General features: G+C 40.0%; 1 protein-coding gene across 3 annotated transcripts in view; it reads right to left on the bottom strand.

Moving 5' to 3' along the window:
• Positions 1-6,526: 6,526 nt before the first annotated feature.
• The window catches only part of PRKCA (protein kinase C alpha), an 897,250-nt gene continuing 893,569 nt past the window's right edge, over positions 6,527-10,207 (bottom strand). For all 3 annotated transcript variants that reach the window (XM_053707823.1, XM_053707833.1, XM_053707842.1), the window contains one exon: positions 6,527-9,183. In XM_053707823.1, coding sequence (XP_053563798.1) covers positions 9,013-9,183 — 171 coding nt within the window. In that variant the 3' untranslated portion in view covers positions 6,527-9,012. The remainder of the gene's footprint in view (positions 9,184-10,207) is intronic.

The raw sequence follows: 10,207 nt of genomic DNA, 5'->3' as shown, positions 1-10,207 counted from the left end.
TTTAAGATCTGGATACAAATGTATTGCAAAGGAGCACTTGCACTAATTAAAACAATGCTCTTTTGGACGGAGGTGAACCCCCCCCCCCCCCCCCCCCACAACTTACAAATGTAAAAGAGTATTATATTGTGTTTACTATATGAAATTAAGCATTGTATTGGGATTTAATTAAATGGTTTAATGTCCCTTTAATTATACACGTAATACTATTTTTTTTTATAAGTAGGGTATTTTATAGTGCAGCTATCAAAGAACTAGATGTCAGTATAGTCTACAGTTGAGTATCAAATTATACCATTACACAGCGATTAAATACTGTTGTTTAACGTTGATTGCAGGACCAAATCATTTATACCAGTTATGTACTACGGCAGTTGAATAGCTTTTCATTTTGTTTTTTAAACTAGACTAGATTAACCCTTTGATTATTTTAATGAAACATTGTAGCAGATATACTGTACAACACTTTCCTGAATGTTAACCAATGCACATATGCAAAACTGGAAAATGAAACAGAATAAAAAACATAATTTATGCTTACCTGATAAATTCCTTTCTTCTGTTGTGTGATCAGTCCACGGGTCATCATTACTTCTGGGATATTATCTGCTCCCCTACAGGAAGTGCAAGAGGATTCACCCAGCAGAGTTGCTATATAGCTCCTCCCCTCTACGTCACCTCCAGTCATTCGACCAAAGACCAACGAGAAAGGAGAAGCCAAGGGTGTAGTGGTGACTGGATTATAATTTAAAAAATATTTACCTGCCTTAAAAAACAGGGCGGGCCGTGGACTGATCACACAACAGAAGAAAGGAATTTATCAGGTAAGCATAAATTATGTTTTCTTCTGTTATGTGTGATCAGTCCACGGGTCATCATTACTTCTGGGATACCAATACCAAAGCAAAAGTACACGGATGACGGGAGGGATAGGCAGGCTCATTATACAGAAGGAACCACTGCCTGAAGAACCTTTCTCCCAAAAATAGCCTCCGAAGAAGCAAAAGTGTCAAATTTGTAAAATTTGGAAAAAGTATGAAGCGAAGACCAAGTTGCAGCCTTGCAAATCTGTTCAACAGAGGCCTCATTCTTAAAGGCCCAAGTGGAAGCCACAGCTCTAGTAGAATGAGCTGTAATTCTTTCAGGAGGCTGCTGTCCAGCAGTCTCATAGGCTAAACGAATTATGCTACGAAGCCAGAAGGAGAGAGAGGTAGCCGAAGCCTTATGACCTCTCCTCTGACCAGAGTACACGACAAACAGGGAAGACGTTTGTCGAAAATCCTTAGTTGCCTGCAAGTAGAACTTGAGGGCACGAACTACATCCAGATTGTGTAGAAGACGTTCCTTCTTTGAAGAAGGATTTGGACACAAGGATGGAACAACAATCTCTTGATTGATATTCCTGTTAGTGACTACCTTAGGTAAGAACCCAGGTTTAGTACGCAGAACTACCTTGTCTGAGTGAAAGATCAGATAAGGAGAATCACAATGTAAGGCTGATAATTCAGAGACTCTTCGAGCCGAGGAAATAGCCATTAAAAATAGAACTTTCCAAGATAACAATTTTATATCAATGGAATGAAGGGGTTCGAACGGAACACCCTGTAAAACGTTAAGAACTAAGTTTAAACTCCATGGCGGAGCAACAGTTTTAAACACAGGCTTGATCCTAGCTAAAGCCTGACAAAATGCCTGGACGTCTGGATTTTCTGACAGACGCTTGTGTAACAAGATGGACAGAGCTGAGATCTGTCCCTTTAATGAGCTAGCCGATAAACCCTTTTCTAAACCTTCTTGTAGAAAGGACAATATCCTAGGAATCCTAACCTTACTCCAGGAGTAATCTTTGGATTCACACCAGTATAGGTATTTACGCCATATTTTATGGTAAATCTTTCTGGTAACAGGCTTCCTAGCCTGTATCAGGGTATCAATAACCGACTCAGAAAAACCACGTTTTGATAAAATCAAGCGTTCAATTTCCAAGCAGTCAGCTTCAGAGAAGTTAGATTTTGATGTTTGAATGGACCCTGTATCAGAAGGTCCTGTCTTAGAGGTAGAGACCAAGGCGGACAGGATGACATGTCCACTAGATCTGCATACCAAGTCCTGCGTGGCCATGCAGGTGCTATTAGAATCACTGATGCTCTCTCCTGTTTGATTTTGGCAATCAATCGGGGAAGCAGCGGGAAGGGTGGAAACACATAAGCCATCCTGAAGTTCCAAGGTGCTGTCAAAGCATCTATCAGAACCGCTCCCGGATCCTTGGATCTGGATCCGTAGCGAGGAAGTTTGGCGTTCTGGCGAGACGCCATGAGATCTATATCTGGTTTGCCCCAACGTCGAAGTATTTGGGCAAAGACCTCCGGATGAAGTTCCCACTCCCCCGGATGAAAAGTCTGGCGACTCAAGAAATCCGCCTCCCAGTTCTCTACTCCCGGGATGTGGATTGCTGACAGGTGGCAAGAGTGAGACTCTGCCCAGCGAAATATCTTTGATACTTCCATCATTGCTAGGGAGCTTCTTGTCCCTCCCTGATGGTTGATGTAAGCTACAGTCGTGATGTTGTCCGACTGAAACCTGATGAACCCCCGAGTTTTTAACTGGGGCCAAGCTAGAAGGGCCTTGAGAACTGCTCTCAATTCCAGAATGTTTATTGGCAGGAGACTTTCCTCCTGACTCCATTGTCCCTGAGCCTTCAGAGAATTCCAGACAGCGCCCCAACCTAGTAGGCTGGCGTCTGTTGTTACAATTGTCCAGTCCGGCCTGCTGAATGGCATCCCCCTGGACAGATGTGGCCGAGAAAGCCACCATAGAAGAGAGTTTCTGGTCTCTTGATCCAGATTCAGAGTGGGGGACAAATCTGAGTAATCCCCATTCCACTGACTCAGCATGCACAATTGCAGCGGTCTGAGATGTAGGCGTGCAAAGGGTACTATGTCCATTGCTGCTACCATTAAGCCGATCACCTCCATGCATTGAGCTACTGACGGGAGTTGAATGGAATGAAGGACACGGCATGCATTTAGAAGCTTTGTTAATCTGTCTTCTGTCAGATAAATCTTCATTTCTACAGAATCTATAAGAGTCCCCAAGAATGGAACTCTTGTGAGAGGAAAGAGAGAACTCTTCTTTTCGTTCACTTTCCATCCATGCGACCTTAGAAATGCCAGAACTAACTCTGTATGAGACTTGGCAGTTTGAAAGCTTGAAGCTTGTATCAGAATGTCGTCTAGGTACGGAGCTACCGAAATTCCTCGCGGTCTTAGTACCGCCAGAAGGGCACCCAGAACCTTTGTGAAGATTCTTGGAGCCGTAGCCAATCCGAATGGAAGGGCTACAAACTGGTAATGCCTGTTTAAGAAGGCAAACCTTAGATACCGGTAATGATCTTTGTGAATCGGTATGTGAAGGTAAGCATCCTTTAAATCCACTGTGGTCATGTACTGACCCTCTTGGATCATGGGTAAGATTGTTCGAATAGTTTCCATTTTGAACGATGGAACTCTTAGGAATTTGTTTAGGATCTTTAAATCCAAGATTGGCCTGAAAGTTCCCTCTTTTTTGGGAACCACAAACAGGTTTGAGTAAAACCCTTGTCCTTGTTCCGACCGCGGAACCGGATGGATCACTCCCATTAATAATAGATCTTGTACACAGCGTAGAAACGCGTCTTTCTTTATTTGGTTTGTTGACAACCTTGACAGATGAAATCTCCCTCTTGGGGGAGAGAATTTGAAGTCTAGAAGGTATCCCTGAGATATGATCTCTAGCGCCCAGGGATCCTGGACATCTCTTGCCCAAGCCTGGGCGAAGAGAGAGAGTCTGCCCCCCACTAGATCCGGTCCCGGATCGGGGGCCCTCGGTTCATGCTGTCTTAGGGGCAGCAGCAGGTTTCCTGGCCTGCTTGCCCTTATTCCAGGACTGGTTAGGTTTCCAGCCTTGTCTGTAACGAGCAACAGCTCCTTCCTGTTTTGGTGCAGTGGAAGTTGATGCTGTTCCTGTTTTGAAATTCCGAAAGGGACGAAAATTAGACTGTCTAGCCTTAGCTTTGGCTTTGTCTTGAGGTAGAGCGTGGCCCTTACCTCCTGTAATGTCAGCAATAATTTCTTTCAAACCGGGCCCAAATAAAGTTTGCCCCTTGAAAGGTATATTAAGTAATTTGGACTTAGAAGTTACATCAGCCGACCAGGATTTTAGCCACAGCGCCCTACGTGCCTGAATGGCGAATCCTGAATTCTTAGCCGTAAGTTTGGTTAAATGTACTACGGCCTCCGAAATGAATGAATTAGCTAGTTTAAGGACTCTAAGCCTGTCCGTAATGTCGTCCAGCGTAGCTGAACTAAGGTTCTCTTCCAGAGACTCAATCCAAAATGCTGCCGCAGCCGTAATCGGCGCGATGCATGCAAGGGGTTGCAATATAAAACCTTGTTGAACAAACATTTTCTTAAGGTAACCCTCTAATTTTTTATCCATAGGATCTGAAAAAGCACAGCTATCCTCCACCGGGATAGTGGTACGCTTAGCTAAAGTAGAAACTGCTCCCTCCACCTTAGGGACCGTTTGCCATAAGTCCCGTGTGGTGGCGTCTATTGGAAACATCTTTCTAAATATTGGAGGGGGTGAGAACGGCACACCGGGTCTATCCCACTCCTTAGTAACAATTTCAGTTAATCTCTTAGGTATAGGAAAAACGTCAGTACTCGCCGGTACCGCAAAGTATTTATCCAACCTACACATTTTCTCTGGTATTGCAACAGTGTTACAATCGTTAAGAGCTGCTAAGACCTCCCCTAGTAATACACGGAGGTTTTCCAATTTAAATTTAAAATTTGAAATATCTGAATCCAATCTGCTTGGATCAGAACCGTCACCTACAGAATGAAGCTCTCCGTCCTCATGCTCTGCAAGCTGTGACGCAGTATCAGACATGGCCCTAGAATTATCAGCGCACTCTGTTCTCACCCCAGAGTGATCACGCTTGCCTCTTAGTTCTGGTAATTTAGCCAAAACTTCAGTCATAACAGTAGCCATATCTTGTAATGTTATCTGTAATGGCTGCCCAGATGTACTAGGCGCCATAATATCACGCACCTCCCGGGCGGGAGATGCAGGTACTGACACGTGAGGCGAGTTAGTCGGCATAACTCTCCCCTCGCTGTTTGGTGAAATTTGTTCAATTTGTACAGATTGGCTTTTATTTAAAGTAGCATCAATACAGTTAGTACATAAATTTCTATTGGGCTCCACCTTGGCATTGGAACAAATGACACAGGTATCTTCCTCTGAATCAGACATGTTTAACACACTAGCAATAAACATGCAACTCGGTTACAATTTTATTTAACAAAAACGTACTGTGCCTCAAGAAGCACTAAACGATTAAATGACAGTTGAAATAATGAACTGAAAAACAGTTATAGCATCACTCTTTACAAACAACACAACTTTTTAGCAAAGGTTTGTTCCCATTAGTAAAATAACACTAATTAAATTTTAAACATAAAAATTACAGAGCAACGTTTTAAATCACAGTCACTATATAAGTCTCACAGCTCTGCTGAGAGAATCTACCTCCCTTCAAAGAAGTTTGAAGACCCCTGAGTTCTGTTAGAGATGAACCGGATCATGCAGAAAATACAAGAGTAACTGACTGGAAATTTTTGATGCGTAGCAAAGAGCGCCAAAAACGGCCCCTCCCTCTCACACACAGCAGTGAGAGAGAAACGAAACTGTCATAATTAAAACAAGCAAACTGCCAAGTGGAAAAATAATGCCCAAATATTTATTCACTCAGTACCTCATTAATGCAAACGATTCTACATTCCAGCAAAAACGTTTAACATGAAAAATACCTAATAAAAGGTTTAATGTACTTTTACAGAGTAATTCCGGTGAAATACCATCCCCAGAATACTAAAGTGTAGAGCATACATACATGTTCATTATAACGGTATGGCAGGATTTTTTCATCAATTCCATTCAGAAAATAAAAACTGCTACATACCTCAATGCAGATTCAACTGCCCGCTGTCCCCTGATCTGAAGTTTTTACCTCCCTCAGATGGCCGAGAAACAGCAATATGATCTTAACTACTCCGGTTAAAATCATAAGAAAAACTCTGGTAGATTCTTCTTCAAACTCTGCCAGAGAGGTAATAACACGCTCCGGTGCTATTGTAAAATAACAAACTTTTGATTGAAGTTCTAAAAACTAAGTATAATCACCATAGTCCTCTCACACCTCCTATCTAGTCTTTGGGTGCAAGAGAATGACTGGGGGTGACGTAGAGGGGAGGAGCTATATAGCAACTCTGCTGGGTGAATCCTCTTGCACTTCCTGTAGGGGAGCAGATAATATCCCAGAAGTAATGATGACCCGTGGACTGATCACACATAACAGAAGAAATAATATTTGTAGTATTGTCTTACTCGTTCACATTTTAATGCATATCCATTAACTTTTTGGGAGTTTTTTTTGGATTCATCTGGGAGTCAGGTGCTCACAATGAAAAAAACTGCAAACTGCATTTTGTGCTTTATTAGATGTGACAAAATATATTTAAAAGCCAGAATGTTAAAACTCAGAGTTCAAGACTAATGAATGATTTGGGGTGCAGGATTAATTAAAGGAACACTGGTAAATTGTGAAGATAAGGTTAGGGCACCTGGGACATGATTCCGATAGAAGTTAATTTAAACGTTTTTTTTATTGTACACTCTTATCAAATTTACTTTGCTATCTTGATATGTTATAAAGCAGGTAGATAGGCTAAGGAGCATGCTCAAGGGCGGAGCTCTATATGGCAGCAATTTTACAAGCATGGTTTGCACAATGTTATACATTGTGTAAATGTAAAAACTACTGTCATCTAGTGCTGAATAGCAAAAATATTTTTTTCAAAACTGCTGCCATATTGTTCTCCAGACACGTGCACACTACCTACCTAGGTATGCTCTACAACAGTGTTTCTCAACTGTCCTCAAGTACCCCCAACAGGCCAGGTTTTCATTATAGCTGAACCAGTGCACAGGTGAAGTAATCAGCTGATTAGTAACCATGGTTACTAACCTGCTCTCACCCATAAGCCGATTATTTCACCTGTTCACTGGTTTAGCTATAATGAAAACCTGGCCTTTTGGGGGTACTTGAAAACAGTGCAAACCCTAAACTGGGCCTATTTCTAGTTGAAATTAGAAAATGTACTTTTTGGCACAGCTAAGAAAATATTTAACTTTTTCAGTCAATTTCTGTAAAATATTTAAAAATAAGGAAATAAAACAGATTTGTATTTGTAGTTTATGGCAAACAACCTTGAGTTTCCATGAGCTAGTTAACATGCAAGACAAGCTGCAGACCTTTCTGCATGCAACATTAAAACGGGCATTTATTTGCCATTCACATGCATTTTAAATTTAGGGAGGCATAAAATATATTTTGTAAATCATCAACAAAACCAGACAAAATAAAAATAAATAAAAAAATTAACCTTTGCAGATTTCCTAAAGTTAAAAGGATAAAGAAATGTTTTTGTACAAATTTATTAAAGGGACACTTAACCTTTTTCTTTTTCTTTCATGATTCAGATAGAGCATGCTCTTTTAAGCAACTTTCTAATTTACTCCTATTATCAATGTTTCTTTGTTTAGTGTACCTTTAACTATAAATCAAATACTCCAGTACTTTCTTAGTAAAAATTTCATATATGCATAAACATAATGGCATGAAACTTTAGGCCATATTCCTTTAGTATATGGGCTTTATCACGAAGACCGATTGTCGAGATCCTTCTGATATCGGAAGAGTACATCATTCATTTGCAAATTCTTCCATTGGCAACAAATGTAAGAAAGTACATTATAAAAGACATACATACCATAAGCATTAGCCTAAACCTAAATTACCCGCTCGTTCTGAACAGGATAACTTCACAAATATAGCATAATTTTATCTTATAAAAAAAGTATAGTAATACTCTTAATGGAGAATCAGGCTTATTATCACATAATCTGAGTGTTAAGATTTAATACAGTATATAAACATGCAAAATCATTGCATGAGGCATATGCAAAACATTAACTCTACCCTGTCCAAAACAAAATCCCTCATTCTACTTGAGCATGATTAGCCAATCCTAAAATAATTAAGGTTAAATTAATAGGACAGGTATCAATATATCGCTTGTTCGACACTAGGGTAAAAAGGCATTTGTGAGACATCTTTGTAGAAATCTCGAGTTATAAATACAAGACTGTCTTTAGTACCTTTATATAATATAGTGTAGACTAACATTTCTATTAGCAGGGTACAGGAGAGATCCCAATGCACATCTGTATGTGCTTAAGTTCCTATTCTTGAGTAATGTTATCAGAACCAGAACCTAGACCTTAGGAGAGTCTCTCAGAGGTTACAACTTGCATTTTACAAAAAAAAACATTGGCCTCATTAAATAAATGCATAATATCAATGGCAGCAAACTAACATTTGGCTTATCTAGGAACAATGTGTCCATAACCATTTTTTCAGGAACAAATCCTAGACAAATATCAAGAAAGTCCGGTTATTTATGGACATAGTACCCTCAACAGTAATCTTTTATGGCAATACATATTTTCATACAGTTCACCCTGATATCTCGTTCTTAGTTTTGTGCATTTTAGGAATAGTAGGAAGACCTAGGAAATTATACCATTCTGGGTCCTACTAAATCCCCCCCCAGCTAAGACAGAATTATATCCTAGAGCAAATGAGCACTCTAGTTATGGTTTAAACCCTACATCTCCTTGGGAAGAATGTTTGCTTTCGATAGGTTATATAGTCCAAGATTTGTGGATGATCACTGGCCTTATCTTTAAAGAGAAAAATATATATTTTTCCTTCAAGAAACGATGATTTTGTAACCCTAAAATTTTTAGGCTCTTGTGATTCGTTTAAATGGTACACCACCTTAAAATTTAAAGGGTTATTTAATGAGAGCCCCCCAGTGTTATGGGTTGTTCAATCAAGTCTCTCTAAGCTAATGCAACACTCTGCAAACTTGGGTGTATAAACTGCTGGTTGATAAAAGAAAATCCTTCGAAATCAGCTTGATCGATGTTGGCAATGACCAGCTGGTCGGGAGGTGTAAGCACAGGCTGTCCTCTTGTAAAAAACTTGTCAAAATTTTCAGCTCCCTTGCCACACTGTAGAGAAAAAGACAAATAGATTAGAGAGAATATTATAGACAAGGTTCACTATGCCTTCCAAAATTCAGAATTTCAGGCACAGGAATTCCACTCAATAAAAAGCCTAAATTATTTCTGCTCTGAGAATTACTTACCTCTAACAAACTTCACTTTTATATCAAGAGGTTACCTGTAATAGGACACAATACATCCGCAGGGCTTGGTGCAAGTAAAATTGACTTTATTGTAAGTCTTGCAAACAGTTACAGGGTACAGAAAAGCTCAGGAGTGAGCTAAGAACAACAGGAACGTCCAAACTTCACTTTTAGGTGTGTCAATACAACCAACAGAATTCACTTCCTGAGTGGGCAGATGTAATATCTCAGCTGGTGTAGCCAGTAATGGACTCCGCTTTATATTCAGGACTAAGGACTAATATTTTATTTATCTTTATAGCACTTATGAATAATAATAAAAATACTAAAAGGGAATTAACAGTTGCCCAGTTTCTTAAGTGACGCTCATCTAATATGCCACCTGTCAGGGGTGGTTATAGGACATAGATAGACTGGCGACCTGATACTTAGATTTGCCCACCACAGTTGCAAAAGCTCTGTTCATTCATTCTCTTTTTCTGTGAAACACAAGTATCCTGACCTTGGCTATCAAACCAATTGTTTTCCTCTGGTTGGATTTTAATCCTAGTAGCAGACATGGAGTGCTTAATATTGTGAATTTGTAAGGGGATACGTTTACTGGAGTTAATATATTCACTTAGATAGATGTATAGGTTATTTAACTAGCTGTTGCCAGAATAAAGGTACATGGATGACGATGCAAAAACACCCCAACATACCAAAGCTTTTAACACTCCCACTCTCCCAGAATCCCCCAGTCATATGGCCAAGAAGAGGAGAAAACCAGAATAGCAAGAATGATAAAGCGTGACAAATAAAGTGCAAACCAAACTCTAACCATCAAGAAAGAAATACATGTGTCAGGTTTATTTTGAGATCCTAGATAGACAAAACGGTACCTTCTT

This window comes from Bombina bombina, chromosome 1 (genome assembly GCF_027579735.1).
Source record: "Bombina bombina isolate aBomBom1 chromosome 1, aBomBom1.pri, whole genome shotgun sequence".
NCBI lineage: Eukaryota > Metazoa > Chordata > Amphibia > Anura > Bombinatoridae > Bombina > Bombina bombina.
Note: the sequence above shows the minus strand (reverse complement) of the source record. Positions and strands in the feature narration are given on the sequence as shown.